General features: G+C 41.7%; 3 protein-coding genes across 9 annotated transcripts; all 3 read left to right on the plus strand.

Moving 5' to 3' along the window:
• Positions 1-2,382: 2,382 nt before the first annotated feature.
• Positions 2,383-9,481, plus strand: scel (sciellin). 5 transcript variants are annotated; one of them, XM_076165709.1, is made up of 26 exons: positions 2,383-2,595; positions 3,831-3,877; positions 4,145-4,244; positions 4,442-4,504; positions 4,649-4,720; positions 4,841-4,873; positions 5,036-5,053; positions 5,142-5,186; positions 5,281-5,325; positions 5,414-5,476; positions 5,559-5,627; positions 5,765-5,875; positions 5,966-6,031; positions 6,136-6,183; positions 6,269-6,310; positions 6,582-6,623; positions 6,915-6,956; positions 7,043-7,099; positions 7,192-7,233; positions 7,326-7,376; positions 7,501-7,569; positions 7,804-7,875; positions 8,060-8,131; positions 8,216-8,324; positions 8,412-8,514; positions 8,633-9,481. In XM_076165709.1, exons 2-26 carry the CDS (start codon positions 3,853-3,855, stop codon positions 8,647-8,649), a joined length of 1,476 nt encoding a protein of 491 aa, XP_076021824.1. In that variant the 5' UTR covers positions 2,383-2,595; positions 3,831-3,852; the 3' UTR covers positions 8,650-9,481. The 5 variants fall into 5 exon arrangements, with proteins under 5 accessions (XP_076021824.1, XP_076021823.1, XP_076021827.1 ...); XM_076165708.1 differs by having other exon boundaries at positions 2,385-2,595; positions 5,556-5,627; XM_076165712.1 differs by lacking the exon at positions 6,269-6,310 and having other exon boundaries at positions 2,385-2,595; positions 5,556-5,627.
• Positions 9,482-10,160: 679 nt separating this feature from the next.
• Positions 10,161-17,023, plus strand: slain1a (SLAIN motif family, member 1a). 3 transcript variants are annotated; one of them, XM_076165739.1, is made up of 9 exons: positions 10,161-10,600; positions 12,190-12,326; positions 13,610-13,726; positions 14,061-14,171; positions 14,356-14,505; positions 14,753-15,082; positions 15,393-15,578; positions 15,667-16,003; positions 16,521-17,023. In XM_076165739.1, the coding sequence occupies exons 1-9, from the start codon at positions 10,161-10,163 to the stop codon at positions 16,594-16,596; spliced, it is 1,884 nt and encodes a 627-aa protein (XP_076021854.1). In that variant the 3' UTR covers positions 16,597-17,023. The 3 variants fall into 3 exon arrangements, with proteins under 3 accessions (XP_076021854.1, XP_076021856.1, XP_076021855.1); XM_076165741.1 differs by lacking the exons at positions 10,161-10,600; positions 12,190-12,326; positions 13,610-13,726; positions 14,061-14,171 and having other exon boundaries at positions 14,430-14,505; positions 14,753-15,094; XM_076165740.1 differs by lacking the exons at positions 10,161-10,600; positions 12,190-12,326; positions 13,610-13,726; positions 14,061-14,171; positions 14,753-15,082 and having other exon boundaries at positions 14,445-14,505.
• Positions 17,024-17,792: 769 nt separating this feature from the next.
• LOC143012518 (uncharacterized) lies at positions 17,793-18,857 on the plus strand. The gene is made up of 3 exons (XM_076165664.1): positions 17,793-17,813; positions 17,923-18,086; positions 18,623-18,857. Exons 1-3 carry the CDS (start codon positions 17,793-17,795, stop codon positions 18,855-18,857), a joined length of 420 nt encoding a protein of 139 aa, XP_076021779.1.
• The last annotated feature ends 389 nt before the right edge of the window (positions 18,858-19,246 follow it).

Consider the following 19,246-nt stretch of genomic DNA (forward strand, 5'->3'; position numbering starts at 1 on the left):
GGCTGTAATACGTTGCCAATGACAAGAGAGGGGCTGGTCTGTAAGCTCTTCCCATAGCAACCCAGGAAGCATTACGACGGTATAAAGGGCAGTAGGTAGCAAAAATGTCAACTGATCATATGGCAACTGAAAGAGAGGCCAATAAGGATTTCTGGATGGAATACTGTCAGTGAAAATGAGCTGAAATGAGGTGGAATAAAACAGTATTGTGTAAGCAAAAGAAGCGATATCAGGCACTGAATCGTGCAACCTTGAGATGCAACCACATCCAGAGGTTGATCAACTTACCCCTATTCGTCTCAATTATGGTTAGAAGACAGAGGACATGGAGGGAAGAGGGGCAGCATATCACCATCTTAGGCCGAGACAATGTCATAGGTCAGGCTGAAGAGTCACACACATGAGCTGAAGTGGCAGACATGTAATCCAGTTACCATGCACACAGCCCAGAACTAGGACTGGTATGCCTGATGCCCTAAAGGATAGATGGATTGTATTATTGAATTCTTATTGATTCACAGGATCATTTTCAACTTTAGTTTCCTTATATGGAAGCATGTCAGTATCGTCTCTTTTCCTAACATGACACTTCTTCACATAATCCGTTGCATAAGTGTTCCTGGGATGATTTTCACAACTGGAGAGGAGAGGATTGTGTCCCCTATGAATATGAAGATATTAGATGATGATTTTTCTAAAGCTGCATCCCAAACTTGCCTCTATTTTCCTATTGCACCCATAGTTATTACAGTGTGTCACAATCATGGCTCAAGCAACTTATCGTACAGTAACAAGCCGCAATTATTATTCCAATCAAGATTACACTGACGCCACCTAGTGTTGCTCAACTACACTTCAAATTCTACATCAATAGTTGTCATTCCTGATCCTCCATGAGAACTGCATAACACGTTTGCCATCTCTCTCCGTAACACCCACACCTGATTAGTTGACTTAGGTAGGTTCACTTGATTAAGAGGTGTGTTTATATGTATTTGTGTTCGCTAAATACAAGATAGAGAGCCACTGATCTGTACGAATAAGGATGATTTGGTTGACGGCGATACATTTGATCATTCTCTAGCTGTCTTATCAATGACGAAAACAAAATACAAGCAAATATGTCACAAAACGATAAATCAGCAGCCTTGTTCCTGGCTCAATTATAGATTGTACAGCTCTGTGCAACATTTGTAGCCATTTTATGCCGCCCAAATATACTGGACATGGTGTGAGCGCAGTTCGACTAAGTTCAAGTGATACCAATCATGCTTATTGCTGCTGCCACTTCATTCATCTCCCTTACCTGTGATGACTCTTGCTCTAGTGAGGGCACAAGCTGGTGTAGTCTGCATTCCTTTCATGTCATCAAGAGCAGGAAAGGAGGTTTGTGTATCAGTCTCTTTTTCTGTCCCACCCTTACCTGCTATGCACTTTTCATACCATCAGTGGAGAACAATGTGGCACGCCTGAGAATCAAGTTTACAGTCATGGTTCCTTGTCACAATTGCAGTTCACGCCTGTCCTTGATCTGCTTTACTGTAGTATGTTTCATTGGTATGACCTACAATTTTCCATCAGTTAGCCTATATATCCTGTTATGAAGCAAGTTGGACATTCATTGCACTACAGATGTCTTAATCCTAATCAATATGATATAGTATCTAGGTCATTTTATAGAAAAGTTCTCCAAAATCGCAATAAACACTCAAACACGTTTTTGTATGGGGAAACCAAGGACGAAGACTGGAAGTTCTTGTGTCATATATGATGTAATTAGTTTATTATAGCTCTAGAAGATTATTGTAGGTTATGCCAGTCATTATGGTGATTTGTGTCTTTCTTTAACCTCTGATGTTCAGCGTTTTGGTGGAAGGTGATCATTTGTGTGGTAATTATAGTTGAGATAAATGTTTTCCCTGTTGGAACTTAGAGAGTGCCGATTCCTTCTATGACTTGTGACTGGAGAGATACAGTTTGATAGAAAGCCTCTTGTACTTTTGAAAAGCCATATACATGCAAAGTCCACTCTCAGTCCCAGTGAATGCCGGTTGTACTGATATGCAGTTTCAGTCGAGTACAACATTACTAATGTGACCGTGTCTTTATTATTCCAAATGAAAAGTCAGTCACATATCCAGAGGAAAGATTCAACTTGTATTAAAGGCTCATTTCAGGATATCACAGTAAAGTAAATATTGAATCATATACTTGACAAGTTAAAGGCCTTAGGATGTTGTAGAAATAGTCTCCACACCCACTTTGTGTTTCTTGAACACGTATGCTGAAAGGCAGGTCTTTCAGAGCTCCACCTAATTCCATGTCAACCTCGAACTGAATGCTGTTAACAGTTAATGAAGTGTCATGGTGATGCCTGAAATACAGAGAAAGCAAGACACAGGTAAAAACACACACGCTATTCTTCCAGTGTTGTCTGAGGCCACACCCATAGGTGGCCTTGGACTCCCCTCCCTTAAGGTCAAAAGCAGAAGGTATGACAAGGGTGTGATTGCACTCTGCTGTGTGATAGACAGGTATAAGGATTGATCTCGAGTGTGTGAGTTTACACTACGCCGGGCAGGAGTTTTTACTGAGGTATGTGTTCCATTTCTTTCTGTTTTCCTTGTCAGTTTTCTAGTTTCTACAACACACACACACACACACTTATATTACACACACACTTAGATAAAATGATCTGAAGATGTGTTTTGTATTCACGATTCTGATTTTGGAGACAAATCGTAGTTATTGCTTTGAAATGCACTGATCCAGATAGAACATAATAGCATATTGTATCTGTGTTAGATGGACTTTAAATGTCATGGTAATGTGTTCATTACAAGGTGTGTCATTTAGCGATTGTACTGTGACGAATGTAATGCTTCGTAGCGACCTTACCGAACTGATTCACTGCGTTCATACTGTATACTGATGGTGTGTACTGGTAGACAATGAAAACGGTTGAAATGGTAAATTGGCCCTGGCTGCTAGGATACATTAAATCTGATCTGACAGGATAACCTTTACTCATACCCGCTTCCGGGGATTCTGTAGAAATAGAAGTTAAAACATTTAGACAATTCCATTCTCAATGAACAATTTCTTAGGGCTGATTTTACCTTTTGAATCTTCCCAAAAATCTTGTACAAGTTAGGAATAAATGATTAATGGACTGTGTTGAATGTATCTTTAGTTGAAAATGAAAAAGCCTGAAGAATTAATCACGGCAAAACTCAGCTTAGCAATCACAGCAGCTTTGTGTCAGATTAAGTCCTTGAAGCAAAACTACTGAACATGAACTAATAAAACCCGAACAAGACAGATTTTGAAGGAATAATAGGCATCAGGTAATCGATCATACGACTGAAAGATATCTGTCATAATGCTCACAGAGAAGTTTGGAATGTGCATACATACAAAAGTGCCCAGTCAACCAGAATTAGCAAATGGCATGATACTAGAGCAACTCTATGTTTTGCTGACAAAGGTGTGTTTGGAGAAGGTTTGTTATGGAGGTGGGTGTGTCTTTATGTGGGCGCAGATCAAGACAAACCAGTTTAGTACTTAATCAGTGAGTCCGGGCTTGAGAAGATCTCAGAACATGAGACATTCCTGGCATAGTGACCAAGGTGGCATAGATCATAACTATAAACATGTGTATACGAGTGCATATGGGGAGAGAGAGTCACATTGGGTTGAAGCAAGGACTCAGTATGGGTTGATCTTAGGTCATATCACTGTAGAATGTTTATAATCCATGAAGATTTAAGCGTCCTGCATTTGCTGATATTGTTCATATTGAGATGAATTTTCTTGTCTTTCTCTTTCAGATTTGGGAGGTGAAGGTACAAGATGAGCTACTATGCAGAAACACAAAGTAAGTAGAAGGAAATATTCTCTGTCAAATGGAATAAACTTCCAATATTTGATTAAACATTCCTGACAATATTTATGCATGTATCCATTCAAGTTTCATTCTCCTGAACAATTTTCTGTGAGAACAGAACATAACCACATATTAAACACATAAAAAAAATCAGGAAAGTAAACAAAATAAATCTTGCTACTAATGAATTAGTGATGACTAAGGGCGGTGATTGTGTGAGCTGGAAGCCTTCATGTATTAATTGCCTTGTGTTTGCAGGCGCCACCCACATATTAAATGATGACAACAAGAAGAAATCATCACTTCTTAAAGACAGAAGCTGGATCAGGAAGCCAGAAGAAGAGAATGAACCGGTCGAGTGAGTCTCAGACGATGATGTGTTCACTGAATGCAAACACAATCCCAAAGGCACATGGTTATGTACTTATGTACTCAGGGCTTGGCACAACTCTCTAATACATTAGTAGTTCATTTGTCATACAGTCTCCTGCCTCATATGATCACTTCTTTTTTTTAGCAGAAATTCATTTGTATCTTTTGTTTTTATCTTCTTAGCCGTGACCCAAACTTTGGCAAAACTGTTCTCAGCCGATACAGTTACACTGAAACAACTGAAAGGTAAAATTCCTCTTTTTCAACCATTTCTGTCAACTTCACCCCAGATAAGGGAAAAATCAATGGAAAACAATTATTTGCTTTGGGTAGGTTCGCTCATTAACCTCTTCTACTTGAAATAATTGATTGATGATCTTTTGCTCATAGCTCCGAGCCTGACGAAGTATCAAGCCCCAAGATTAGAAGCCCATCAACATCTGTGCTGGCTCTTGCCAAGAGGTATTTCCGCAAACACTGATATCTTCTGATTCTGATGCAGTAATGATCATATCTGCAGTTATACTCATCATATCGGGATAAATATTCAATCTAATGTCAAAACCATGTCCCCCTTTGCAGATTCGGTGGAAGTCAGGATGAGCTGAGTACCAGGTTAGTATGTTTCTTTCTTTTTGAATAATTAGATGGTTAGTTAGTTTCTTAGTTACTTAGTTACTTACTTACTTACTTACTTACTTACTTACTTACCTAGTTAGTGCTCCAAACTTACTCAAAAGTATGGTTCAAATATGTTTCTTTCCTGTTCCCGTCCAGCAAGCCTTATACCAAAAGGTACATTTTCAAAATAATACTACGCATGCTCATATAGTGTATCTACCTGCTTTTAAAACACTGATCTAAGAATTGCATGTCATTTTAGCGGCTCATATTCATCAGCGACTCTGGACAGTCCAAGGAGATACACGTAAATACCCAGTCTGATACATTAATCAATTATAAAGCTGAAGATAAAGAATATGCTGTATAATAATTATTACTTCATATTTATTTCATTCAAGGACCTCCACATCCAACACAACTGTCCTGCAGGAACCAAAGACGAGGTAATACGTGAAAACCTGAAGAAGCCAATCGTAACAATATCACACTGAAGCATTTTGTAAAACTGTCTTTGTACCCCTTGTCCTTAAGCACCACAACCAAAACAATCAGCGACAATGGCCAAACAACTGAGACCACCACCATCACCACCAGGTAGGAAATACTACAGGATGTACATGTATGACACCATCATGCACACTGAGTCTGCATCAGTAGTAACAAAGCCTTCCAGCAGGTACTCCAGCCTTAAGACAACCCCCAAGACGGATTCTTTCACTGAAAGAGTCAGGACTTCCAGCAGAGAGTAAAGACATTATTCATTTTTAAATACAGCGGAAATGATTTGTACTGTGATAATGAGTCATTTTCTCCTGCACTTTGTTATTGGCGGATGTTGCTCATGTAACCTAAACTGATGAGTTTTCCCGTCTTTACACTCAGGCCTGCATACTCAACCTACTCACCCACTCAAACAACCTACTCATCCATCCAAACAACCTACTCGCCTACCGAAACACCCAAATTGACTGAGACTTATACCGGCACCAAGGAGTATGCTGCCATCTATCAAAGTCTTATTATCGATAAAATTGGATTTGAATCGCTGATAATTTAACCTATATCCAAATGACTTTTCTACAGTGCTGAGGACCAGCTTTTTGAGACGCTTCACAAGTCTGCCAAGGAAGACCTGCCATCATCAGACAGGTGAGATTAGTATTTTCCGATCAAGACGGCACAAACTGTGTTACACTGGCTTTGATTTCAATCAATCAATAAATATGTAAGAAATAATTTTCTCTTCCTTACAGCAAAACAACTGTCACCACCAGGACTTTGTATAAAAGCAGCGATGATGGGTGAGTTTTAGATCTATAGATAGATAGATAGATAGATGGATAAGGTAAGTACAAGTTGGAGCTAAAACTTTGTCCTTTTTTTCAGAGGTGATTTTAAAACTACAACTTCAATGAGGACTGCTTCTACGTAAGACAAAACACTGCCAAATCTTTATCAAATCAAATTTCTAATGATGGATGGATGGATGGATAGATAGATAGATAGATAGATAGATAGATAGATAGATAGATAGATAGATAGATAGATAGATAGATAGATAGATAGATAGATAGATAGATAGATAGATAGATAGATAGATAGATAGATAGATAGATACATAGATAGATACATAGATAGATAGATAGATAGATAGATAAGGTAAGTACAACTTAGAGCTAAAACTTTGTCCTTTTTTCAGAGATGATTTCAAAACTACAACTTCAACCAGGACTGCTTCTACGTAAGACAAAACACTGCCAAATCTTTATCAAATCAAATTTCTAATGATGGATGGATGGATGGATGGATGGATGGATGGATAGATAGATAGATAGATAGATAGATAGATAGATAGATAGATAGATAGATAGATAGATAGATAGATAGATAGATAGATAGATAGATAGATAGATAGATAGATAGATAGATAGATAGATAGATACATACATACATAGATAGATACATAGATAGATACATAGTTAGATAGATAAGGTAAGTACAACTTAGAGCTAAAACTTTGTCCTTTTTTCAGAGATGATTTCAAAACTACAACTTCAACCAGGACTGCTTCTACGTAAGACAAAACACTGCCAAATCTTTATCAAATCAAATTTCAAACGGGCTCACAATCACCAAATGACCCGACTGTTTCCTTCCCAGGGCTGAGGATGACCTGTACGGCACCCTGCTGCCTAGGTCGATAACATCTCCTAGCAGGTGAGGTCACACAATGCATAACATCACTAAGCTATGCAAATCAGTTGGATACCTATCACTCAAGCATCACTTTCTTGCTCTTACACTACAAGCTCCCTAAGGAGAGACGTTGTGACCGTGGAAAGCAGCAAAGGGTAAGCTGGGAGTTTTTAAAAAGAATCGGCACAGGTTATATGGATGTATAATCACCCCGCTTAATTCTGACAATGCTCCTTCTTCTATTTAGAGGAGAAAGCCCATCTCTAACACCAACATCCTCCATCCGTTCCTACACCAGGTAATCAGGCTTTGAACAGATCTACAACCACTGAGCTTCTGTATTACGGAGCTCTGTGTCAACTAACATGGGGTTGATTTGCTGTAACATCTCAAACACACTCTTTTGCCTCTTTGACATGCAGGTACAGCTCCTACAATGATGACATCCCCTCCTCCCCCAAGAGCAGCTACAACATCAGCTCGCAGCCCAGGTAATGATGATTTGAATACACATCCATCTCACTCACATACGTGAAAATGTAGCTGCAGCATGTCTGTCCATTATCCTTAATATGTTACGCAATCCGACTCTTACATACCCAGCGGCATCTGAGCAGACAAATCCCTTACATAATGATATTTTTCATTCTGACTGAGTGAGCGGTCGGATGTTCTTTAAATCTAACATGTGAGCTCTAATTCTGGTCCGTGTTGTCTTTGTGCAGCTATGAGTACAGCAGTCTCAGCAGCCCCACTATCCACACCTCAACAACATACAACACTAGGAGCAGCACCAGGTATACTGGATGCAAGCACCATTGCTGCTTTTGAGTGGGAATCTGTCAATGAATGTGGAAATGATACCAAATTTCAGTGCCATGTCTTGAATTTTTGTGGTGGCGTAACACATTTGTTCACATTTAAATCATGGATTGCAGCTTTAAAGTAGGCTCCTTCAGATAACTATGTAACTTCACTCAGGTCAGAGGACAGCCTGAGAGATCCGCTCTACTCCAAATCATCCATCAAGAGTGTATATACAACTCCTGAGAGGTAGGAAAGGTTTGAGAGTTTTGTTTTATTAATACACTGAATTACTGAGCTCAACTTATTGAACCTTCCCCCTGATTTCTGCAGGACTGTGCTGGAGAAGGACCTGTGCACTTCCTGCCGTAAGCCCTTCAATGCTGATGCCAAGATGGTCCTGGACGACATGAATATCAAATGCCATGCCGCCTGCTTTAAGGTGAGATCCTCGTCAGCTCTGTATTATCATTACATGTCCAACTGTAACTGTGTGCATCTCTTTACCTGCAAACTTGTGTTTTGAAAGTGTGAGGTGTGTAGCAGCACTCTGGGTCATCTGAAAGCTGGGGACAGCATGTGGGTCTACAAACGCATGGTGCACTGTGAGAACTGCTTTGAGGTCACCAGAGGTAAACAGAATTCAAATTTACTCTTGTTAATAATATTCCAGAATCAAAACACAGATACAGTCACTGCTCTGCTTGCTGGAAAATGCTGTATTCAAAGATGCTTTCCATTTTTCCACAGATAAATGGCGTCGCTAGTAGGATCATCATCTCAGACCTTGAAGAGGAGAGGACTAGTGTTCAGCACTATGTTTGGGTTATTGGTTCCCCTGCACATTAGCTTTAAGGGCCAACATTAAGATTTATCTATGGGTATTTGGACATGTATCAGTGAAGGGTGTCAGTGACAGGCACACACACTATTGTAGCCAGCTTCACTGTTGAAATCAACTTACTCCCGTCTCTTAATTTACCCTTTTCAAAAAATTAAACATAGCATTCATAAGATGCTCTAAGTTCTTGAGCCTTACGGGAGTTTTATACATACATAATTTGAGATGTTGCAAGTTTAGGGCCGGGGGCTTGTTCTGTGTGCAATAAAGGCAAACACTGTATCTTTATCTATTAAGTGGGTAAATCGTGTGTGTTCCTCTTTTTGTTTACTTGCTATTGTCTTTTCTTATCAAATCCTTGAATGAAAAATGTTTTGTCTTCCTCCTTCTATGCTACATTTACATATTGTCATCTGCAGAACAAGGACGTTTCTCTCCCTGAAACCTGAGTACATGACACATCCAACAAGGATGTGAGCTGTCACTAATCAGTGGCAGCCAATAAAAGTCCGGCTTCTGAATGTTCATTGTTATTACTATTAGTCAGGTGGTGACTACTTAAATGAATGTGTGTTACTATGTTAAGAACTGTGAGTAACCATATGTGGACATGCTGTACTTGTGCTCAAAGTGACTTTTGTTTTCCAGCAGTTTAAAGATATTTTATATACGTGTACAACTGTGACAAGAATGATGACAACCATTCAAAGGGATTTTGTTTTAGTCTATTTCCTATTAAAATGTTCTTAAATTCTTTATATGAATTGTTATTATTCCAAATAGAGGAGAACATATATGGAATGTTATAATATTTCACAAATTTAAAACGTTTTAGCATTTTATTTATTGATTAATTAAAGGCTATAGAATTGTATGGTGTTCATAGAATAAAATTAAGTAATCAATCAATTTAATTAAATAATTGTCTTCAGGCAGAACATTGTGGGAAATTGTTTGTTTACATAATACAAACATGTGACATTATCGACTCCAACTGATTGGCAAAGCATATAATGCATCTATGTAAGTATTGTTATGATTATATCAGATTTTTTTTTAATGACGTCATTTCTGGTTGAAGATGTGAAGCATTTTCAACAAACGACAGGGACATAATAGAATTGAATTAGGTTTATTTGAAGAACTGAATACATTTTGTAAACAATAGAACAGACCAGGATATAGTTCCTCAGCAGTGGAGTGATGAGAGTTGAGCTCCGTTCTGTTGACCAATCGGATGAAGGCTGAGCAGTCATCCCAGCAGCAGCAGCAGCAGCAGCAGCACCAGCCCTCGTGTGTGTGAGAGAGAGAGAGTGTGTGTGTGTGAGTGTGGCCGTTAGCAGGGGAATCTGGACCCCCTCTGAATTCCAGTAAGCAGGCAGGCAGGCAGGCAGGCCGAGCTTCTCTTTCCTGCCTCCTCAATGTGCATTTTACCCAATGGAAGCAGACGTGTTGAGTCCCCGGACGATGGCCGACATCAACGGCAACAATAAGATCTCTAACGCGGAGCTGGAGGTGTTAAAGCTGCAGGAATTAGTCCGAAAATTGGAAAAACAGAACGAACAATTGCGGACGAGGGCGAACGCTGTAAACAATTGCTCGTCCGGCCCTCATCTCCAGCCCCCGCTGGCGTGTTTGCACGGAGGGACAGCGTGTCCGAGTGACCGCTTCGCCCGGAACCACCGCGTTTGCAGCCCGACCCAGTCCCATCCGTGCGGGCCATCGGATGAGGAGCCCTTCGCCTATTTCCAGCCGAGCTCCCTGTCCCCTGAAGCCGTCGCGCAGGACAGCGACACCGCTGGACCCACAACTGTCCTGGATGAGGTTGATGTTCTGGACCTGAACACGGTGCTGCCGGTCGGACAGACTGATAGCTGGTAAGTGCTGATACTAGTTTTTAAAACGTCACACATTCATTATTTGGCTGTACTTACAGAAACGTGCATTTCACAAATAATGCAGATGCTTAATAGACAAGAAAGACTATTAGTGTAATGCTGATCTCCCCTTTTATTGATTAGATCATTGATTCTTTTCCTATTGGGTTTTGCTCATGTTGCAGAGTAGACTCGCAGGTTTACTTCTTCCAGGGAGCATTGATTGAACGATGCACTGTGCAAACCACATGCAGCCCTGGCATCTATTCACAGCACCGGGATGAAATTAGAAACACTGACCCCCTTCAGCCCCCGATCAAACACTCCGGCTTTGTGTGTGTTGTGTTTGGCTCGGGGCTGAACTACTTTAAGAGTAGCTCACACATCATGACTACTCAGCCGTTTGCTGCTCTATGTATCTGATGTGATGATGCGGAAAATGTAGCACACAGCGGAATGCAGTGTCGGTACATGCCCACTACATTTAACACCACTAATTGACCCATAGTCCATAACACAATGGCCTAGTTACAATATGAAACATTTGTCCCTGTCTCCTCTCTTGACAAAGCTACTGATATCATAACTCAGCATCCAGAGATTGAGGTTCACTCTTCTAGTGACAGTGTCTCACATCTTCCAAAGGTTTTCCAGGTTACAGGATATTGAGCAGTAGTAGTTCATGGCAACTAGTCGATGGCCAACCAGCATTCATCCCATGAGTCCTCACACCTTGGACTAAGTGAATCTAAATGACTCCAGCTACCATCACATGATCTAGCAAGGTGTGAACCCCCCTGACTTCAGCTGAGGCTGGTTTGTTTTAGTGGTGAAACATCTAGTATCTTATGTAGGATTATCAAATTATCACCTACGGCTGTGGTTTAACAATTAATACCATTTGTCTCCCCCAATCTTCAACAAAGTGATCTGCAATTATGTTCTTTACTTGGTGGTCAGATGTGTTCTCTGAAAATAGCAGCTGATAAAATGGAGATCTAATTCCAGAGGTGTTGTGGTCGTTTCTCTTGTCTCAGCGTTCCTTAGATGGATCTAATGAGTTGCCGGATGCAGTTTTGTCTGGCACAAGCACGTATAGATCCCTGTGCAATATCCCAAACACCATAACACCACCGCAGACATGCACGCACTTCCTATACATCATTGCAATGATTGACGCTTTAACCTCTTGACCATACATTAATTATTCCCTATTGTATCCTATGTTGGTGCTTAAAATGGAGATAAATCTTTATAGATGTTTTGAATGTCCAATCACAGCCTTTGCACAGCCATTGGTGTAGCTTTGCTATATAAAGTGACCCTGTCTAACTGGGTTATTGGGCTGAGAAATATAGCCTCAGTAAAACTCACCCTGTGGTCCCTTAAAGGTCCCAGCTGCTATTTGAGATTTAATATGGACACAGATTGATGTACAAATAAAAACAACAACAGCCCCAAGCTTGTTAGGTTGTATTTCTTTCCAATGTAATAGTACCATCATCATTTCTCACAGTAAACACATGTGCTGTGCTGTAAAGCTGTACATGTAGAGGGTGTGTGTGACCTGGTTGTGCTCTATGTTCCAGGTTGTATGTGAGTCCCAAAGCCAATCTGCATGGTGAGAGTATCCTCAGCCCTCTGCAGTGGTGCAGGCAGGTACTGGACCACCCAGGGCCTGAGGTGGAGCTGGCTAAGAGGAACCTCTGTCACAGGCTGGACCATGGTAACAAGTGTTTACAGAGCAGATTAAAGCGCCTTTATCTGCAGCTGGACATCTGACATCTGTCCCTCAGGCTCCCTGACATGTGGCCATAAGCTGTGATGCAACACACAAAGTGTCTTTACGTGGAAGAGGATTTATGTGGCAATGTTATATTTCACTGGACACAGCTCGTGCGTCTTCTTAAGCTGACTGCTGGAGTTTTAAAGTAGCACAAAGTACTTCCCTCGTGTCTCCATGGAGCATTAAAAGCAGTCTTTCTAATGTGGAGATTTAAAAAAACATTCCATTTGGAGGAACTCCTGCTGTGCGCTAACGGATGGCATCACAGTGGAGGGATTACAGAGGATGCTCTCGTCTCACTCTCGTCTAATTATCACCTTCTTTTAATTGCGCTCATCTGCAAGTGGCTCCAATTATTCCGATATCCATCTGTAACTTTTCAAACGCTTGTTAAAAAGGCACAAATCAAGTCAAAACATGTTATTTCCAAATCTAGACTCAAAAGTCGTAGCTCTCTAAAACATCTGCAGCTGTAGCCGGATTCAGATCTGCGTTAAAGTTTAATACCCATGCTAGGGGAATATGGTTGCCATAGAAACTATGTTCGCATTAAGTAGCTTCTGAATGTCGTTTTCTTTAGCATGCAATGATTTAGGAGTCTGCATAATCGATTCTTTTTGAGTTGTTCCATTTGGACCTGTTGTGATCGCACTGTTTCAATAATGCATGTTGTGTGTGTTTGTAAGATTGGATGAGTTAGGGAGGGAGAGAGAGAGAGCAGAAAGAGGGGGAGTGTGTGTGTATGTGTGTGTGTTGTTCAAGGTCCTCTTAATTCTCTGAAGCTGTATTCAGTGACGGTTGGCTCTCCTCCTCTGGGTCATGAATACATCCTTGTGCCTGAGCCCCAGTTGCTGTTGTTTTTGTAACTTTGCTGTGAATGCCAGTTTTATCCTGGTGTAGTGCTGGAAGCCTAATTGTGTCAGGAATGCTAAATCTGCCAAAATCCAACGCATGTGCCTCACTAACTACCAATCAGTGGAGAGAACTCAGCGTAGGCATATTAACATCTGTGTAATATATAAGTGTGTTGCACACATGGTTCACATCAAAGCAGATTATCCTGAAGATCTAAAGCTGATTTTGTCCTGTGCTGATGTGTCAAAACCAGAATAACATTCATCCAAAGTGTGTAAAGATAACCAATGTACATGTGTGTGTGGCTGTGTGTGTGGGCATGAATGTGTATCAGACTAACTCGTAACTCGCTGCAATCTTGTCTGTAGCTAAGCGTTGGCGAGGAGTTTCCCCCGTCCGTCCATACAGCTACATGGAGGGACTGTCCACCCTCAGCTGCCCACCCCTGCCTTACACCTCACCTGCTGCACTAACTGAGCCCCCAGGTAACACACACTGAGGCAAAGGCTGAGCTTTCTTCTAACGAGCATGCAGCCCCAATTAAAGATTGCATTGCTGGATACAACTTATAGAGTGGAACCATGTAATCACAGGTCTCAGATATTGTCCAGATGGTGTTTAGATGTGTGACAAAAACTGGCTATAGGCGAAGAAATTGGGCATGAAATTAAAAAAAGAATACTCAAAAGAGATGCTCCTTCTTCCACAGCATCCATGATTTAGATTTCCACTAATGTAAGTGAGCTCGTCTCAGTTTTAGTCTGCATGGCGAGTTGTCTCTTAACCGTCTGTCTGGTTGGTGTCTCTCTCACTCCCAAGCTACACTCCCATCGCCCGGTCAGTCCTTCCTCCAGCAGACCCTCCCACTCAGGGCCGTCTGCAGCCAAAGTGACAGAGCACCCACCTTCCTCTCTAACTCCACGGTCCACAGTAAGAGCCACACTGGCAATCTGTTTTCCCTGCTGTCATTCATTGCTGCTGTTTCATCCGGTGAGAGTAAAAAGCTCCGTCATGGTCATTTGTTACCCACACAAACGCAGCTCTGTTTGTTGCTCCGTGGCTGAGAGTGACATCATAGTGAGAGACACATTTATGTCCTGTGTGTTTTTTTCAGATTTGGGGCGACGGCATGCGGCGATCAGCCCCCAGTCTTCACTGGACAGTGACGTGGGTGTGTCAGAGCTGGAGGACGAGTCTGTTTCCATGGGCTACAAACTGCATGACATGACCGACGTGGAGGTCATGGCTCGACTTCAGGAGGAGAGTGAGTGAGCAATTCTGTTGTCGGGTACAAGTAACAAGAGAGACAGAACCAGGCGCTGTGCTTGAGCTGGCAGTGATATCTGACAACATGCTGTTTTTTGTTTAACAATGCAGAAGATTTCAGGGGGGGAAAAAAAGTTCTTATTTCAGTTACTCAGCATGAGTCTGATCCAGTCTGTCAGTCTATGAATAATGGATGAGCGGCGTATACGTGATTGGATAAATGCTCTGCCCGTTCGCCCCTTTAGGTCTCCGTCAGGACTACGCCTCTACCTCAGCCACCATCAGCCGTCGCAGCTCCAGCTTCTCCATGCACACCCTGAGGCGCAGCAAGATGGACCTGGAGGAGGAAGACGAGGAGGATGAAGGGTGCGACCAGCTCCCTCCCCCCCAGCCCCGACTGTTCCGCACGGGGTCGATGCAGAGGGGCAGCCTGTCTCACTCGCACACGTTCTCCAGTATCAGAGACTGTAGGCGAACCTCAGCCTCCCCTCAGTACTCACACAGTGGGCTGACCCAGTACTCCGGACCCTCCAGCCCGACCACAGAAACTTACTCAGCATACAGGAACAGCACAGGTGTGTGTGTGTGTGTTTTGGAATAAGCTTACAGTGTGTTTATTTGATAAGGATCCATCAGATGTGTTAATTGAAGATTTGTACAGATTTTTCCTTACAGTTGATTGGCAAGCTGTAAATTTTAACATAACCTGACACCTACAAGTACAAGTTGAATTAGGTTTAGATTACAGTCAAACATGCACAAAATGAAGCTTATAAAACATGTATCTACTAGAAGTAACATATTAACATTGATTCTAACATGTGCACCCATGTCAGGCAGTAATATCAATGCATGCTGACCTGATTTGTCAATGTGGTTGCATAGACAAGCTACGGAGAAGCATGCCCAACCTGATCCGAGCTCCCAGCATGCCCAGTGTTCCCAGTATGCCATGCCTGGCTTCCCCTGTCAACCCCTCACACAGCCCCTCCTCCCTGCCTATGATATCCTCCCTGCGGAACAGCCAGAGCTTTGACTCGTCCAGTGGACTTGCACGACTCCAGTCCTCCAGTAAGACACTTTTTCGTCTCTGTGTCCATGCACTCTCTAGGTCAGTCTGTTTATAGTAACCCTCCTCTTCCTCTCTGCTGTGTCACAGTACCTCCCCCGGGTCAGCTCGGTCAGCGAGTCCAGAGTGTGGGGAATTTCCCCACCACGCCCCGGCACCCGCTGAAAGCCACCGCCTATGTGAGCCCCACAGTCCAGCAGGGTCCCACCTCCACCCCCCTGTCCACCTCCGTCAGCCTGCACTCCATCTCCAGCATCTCCGCTCTGTCTCAGCCCCTCAAACCCAGCGGCGGTTTGATACCTCAGCTCCTCAAATCCCCCAACACCAACCAGCTGACTGGGCCCCGCAGTTCCCTACCTCGCCCAGCCTCCTTTGTAGGAACCATCGGAGCTCCGCGCTCCAGCAAAATGGCTCAGCACACACGCAGGTAAAGGCAAATACAATTTGCTTAGTCAAGCTTACTCCGCGTACTTCTCTGACTGTACTGCTGTCAAGGCAAAAATGCAAAATTCGGCATGCATGGTCGCCTCATTGCTAAATCATAAACTGGGACGTCAGGGGAGGGATAGCCCAATTATAAAGCTGTCTCATACTTTGTTAAAGTGATCTATAGAATCAATGTTTTGGCATAATGGAAGTAGTGCTATACTTGTCATTTAGTTATGGTTGTATTTCAGACACCACTGGGCATTTTGAAATTTGTGGCGTTTAAACATTTACACTGATTGGCCTGAGGGAGGTGCTGTAGTTCAAGGTAAATAAGACAAAGCGGTTTTGCCAGTTCAGTGTTTTGTAATTCTATCGAAGTATCTTGTGTTTTTCACAGCCCGACAACATCCAGAATGATTGAATTTGAGCATTTAAGGGAAGATTATTAGTTAATGTTGTATTGTCGCCCATTTACTTACTAAATCAATTGAATCTTTGTTTTTTTCCCTCTGTAGTTTCCTTCCTCCGCCTAAGAGCATGGCTGCCCTGAGCGCTCTGAGGGATGGCAGTTGGAAAGACGGCTGTTACTGAACCCAGCCGATCCAAAAGGCCAAGTTGTGAACAGGGTAAAGCTGCATGGGACCCAGCCAATGAATGGGACCACAACGTTTGCCGTCAGGGGGGCCGAGACTTGTTGTTGTTGTGACCCCAAGAAAGAGAGACCGAATGAGATTTGAGACGCAGGGTTGTGTGCTGCAGACAGGGAGGAGACCTTTGGAGCAGTTCGGATCCAGCAGGCTGGATCTTGACCTTACTACTTGCTGAAACACAGACTGACAAACATCCTGGCAGGATTCAGTTGTCAGTTGTTTAGTAGGAAGTATTTGAACTCTTTGATTTGTGTTTTTGTTCTGCCATTGTGTCTAGTTTGTCTGCAGCTGAAAGGATACAAGTACCACAGTGTGAGCCATGTTTGAGTCTCGTTTTAGTTTCCTGTGATTCATTTGGCGGATGTGATGTGAGATATGAAGGTAAACCTGAATTTGCGTTACATTTTATGCCTGTTAAATACTTTTCAAATTTGCATCAGTTTGATTTATTGACTGGACCTTGCAGCCCTTTTGTTCAAATTTATCATTAACACATCAAAATAAAACATGAGCTCGAGTTTCTCAAGTAAACATTCAGTAACTTCACACTAATGTTTTCTTCTGTTCTTTGATTTACATAAAAGCTACAATGATATTGCACATAGAGCCCTGATACTTTTTATGGATGGCCAGTATTTAAAGAGGAAGTGCATTTTTGTATCAGAATAAAAGCTTTTCAACATGTTTTTGTATCGCTCCACTCATTCATAACACAGTTTACAAAGACATTTTTCACAACTCCGATGCTACTTCACTGCAATAAGCTGACATTATTCTGTATTGATATTTGATTTTTTTAGTATTTAATTGATGATTGATGAGTTCTGTCCATTCAGTTTCAGCACAGCACACGCTTGTTTACATGGGAGTGTAGTGTTTAACTCCACTGCAGCTAAATGACTAATCTTTAACAGGTTAGTTTGTTGATGTTGAATCTCCCTAGTAACACTTGAAACGACACTCAGATTTAGCACAGGTGTACCTGAGGGTAAGTGACCTATATCCCTGTCTTATCTGTAAATGTACGTTAGTTTGATTAAATCTGTGTTAAACCATTGTAAAGATACTTTGTTAAATTATGTTTATGAAGACGAAGAAGAGTGTGAAGTGAGATACCAACATTTGGAATTTGTGATGATGTCCAACCAAGCACAGGAGGTTTGTTTGCTTTCTTTTAGTGTCTTGTGTATTTTGAATTTAAGTAATTGCTCCACATCACAAGACACAAGAATGTAATTTAGTGTTATTATTGTTGCGTTTTTTCGAGGATGCTGTAATCAACAAGAAAACGCTGCAGGAGATTTCCAGTCAGCTTGGCTTTGAGTGGACAGTTCTGGCGTATGAGCTTGGATTCAACAGAAGTGAAATAAGACAGTTCCACACAAAATCCACCCAGAAGAAAGTCCAGGCCGGGACCATGTTGGAAAGCTGGTACTGTGTGTGTGTGTGTGTGTGTGTGTGTGTGTGTGTGTGTGTGTGTGTGTGTGTGTGTGTGTGTGTGTGTGCATTTTTTGCCTCACTTTTACTTTCAAAAACTACAATATACTACAGCTACAATTACAATATTCATATTTAAGAGTAACAAAATTCTGATAGTGATGATAACCTGATATAGTTTTATTTTATTTCCCTATTAATATAACACAACACGTCATTCAAAAAAACACAATACTAAATAATAAAATACAAATACACCAAAGTAGAATTCAGAAACATTTGGGTCAAATGCACATAAAAATAAAGTCTCTGAAATATTTACAGTATATAGTATCATTTCTTTGGTATAGGTTTCAGAATATATGCAGATATCAATGCACTGTACTGATATTACTATTATCTGTGATGAGCTAATATCTAATAACATACTGGTCGGACTCACACTGCATCCTTGCATGAAATATTACTAAACAAATTTAGTTATTGTTATCATTGAATCTCCTGTTTCACCCTGGTTTGGACTTGCACAGGTATGAGAGGTCATGGGACAAACCCAACAAGACCAAACTGCTGCGAGATGGACTGGAGCAAGCAGGCCGACGGGACCTGGCTGAGAGGCTGCGCTGCCTCCACTGGGGTCAACAGAAGCTGAGCCGCAGGGTGGAGCTGCCGTCTGCCTTCCCTTTCCTCATCACTGTCCACAAGACCATCCACAACCAAGACGCCTTAAGCAGGATCAATGACCTCAACCGCAAATACACTTAAGAGGAAAAGAAGAAGGGAAGAGTTGCCAAAACAGTAAATGGTGACTTCTAGAAATAGTCATATTAAGTTGTTGACCTTTATTTTTTTTAATGTAAGTCTAGCTTCATGATTTTGCCTTATGCACATCCTTACTGTACATCCCTATTCGTGCAAAGACAGACTGAAGTGACTGTCCTCCATCATACTGTGTAGTCCATATAAATCCCACATATTACCTGTCTCTCCCCGTGTCCTTGAGAATGATTTATGGCGAATACGAAGCCATATGCTATCTAAAAGGCTATGACAATGTCCATGAAGTGTTTGATAGATGTTCGACTCAGGTCAGGTCAGTTTGATGTGTTATAAAGCAGCATCAAGGAGAAGAGGAATGTTTCTCCCAGTTTTGT

Source organism: Genypterus blacodes, unplaced genomic scaffold, assembly GCF_046128005.1.
Source record: "Genypterus blacodes isolate CSIRO-AG114 ecotype Tasmania unplaced genomic scaffold, CSIRO-AGI_Gbla_v1 ptg000148l_1, whole genome shotgun sequence".
Classification (NCBI taxonomy): Eukaryota; Metazoa; Chordata; class Actinopteri; order Ophidiiformes; family Ophidiidae; genus Genypterus; species Genypterus blacodes.

Bases quoted from the DNA above. Each gene is read 5' to 3' on its own strand.
- LOC143012518 (XM_076165664.1), top strand. From the start codon at position 17,793: ATGTCCAACCAAGCACAGGAG. The intron at 17,814-17,922 runs GTTTGTTTGCTT...CGTTTTTTCGAG, and splicing joins TGTCCAACCAAGCACAGGAG to GATGCTGTAATCAACAAGAA. The intron at 18,087-18,622 runs GTACTGTGTGTG...GGACTTGCACAG, and splicing joins GGGACCATGTTGGAAAGCTG to GTATGAGAGGTCATGGGACA.
- scel (XM_076165708.1), top strand. From the start codon at position 3,853: ATGAGCTACTATGCAGAAACACAAA. The intron at 5,628-5,764 runs GTAAAGACATTA...CTTTACACTCAG, and splicing joins GTCAGGACTTCCAGCAGAGA to GCCTGCATACTCAACCTACT. The intron at 6,311-6,581 runs GTAAGACAAAAC...TCCTTTTTTCAG, and splicing joins TCAATGAGGACTGCTTCTAC to AGATGATTTCAAAACTACAA.
- slain1a (XM_076165739.1), top strand. From the start codon at position 10,161: ATGGAAGCAGACGTGTTGAGTCCCCGGACGATGGCCGACATCAACGGC. The intron at 12,327-13,609 runs GTAACAAGTGTT...TCTTGTCTGTAG, and splicing joins CTGTCACAGGCTGGACCATG to CTAAGCGTTGGCGAGGAGTT. The intron at 15,579-15,666 runs GTAAGACACTTT...GCTGTGTCACAG, and splicing joins TGCACGACTCCAGTCCTCCA to TACCTCCCCCGGGTCAGCTC.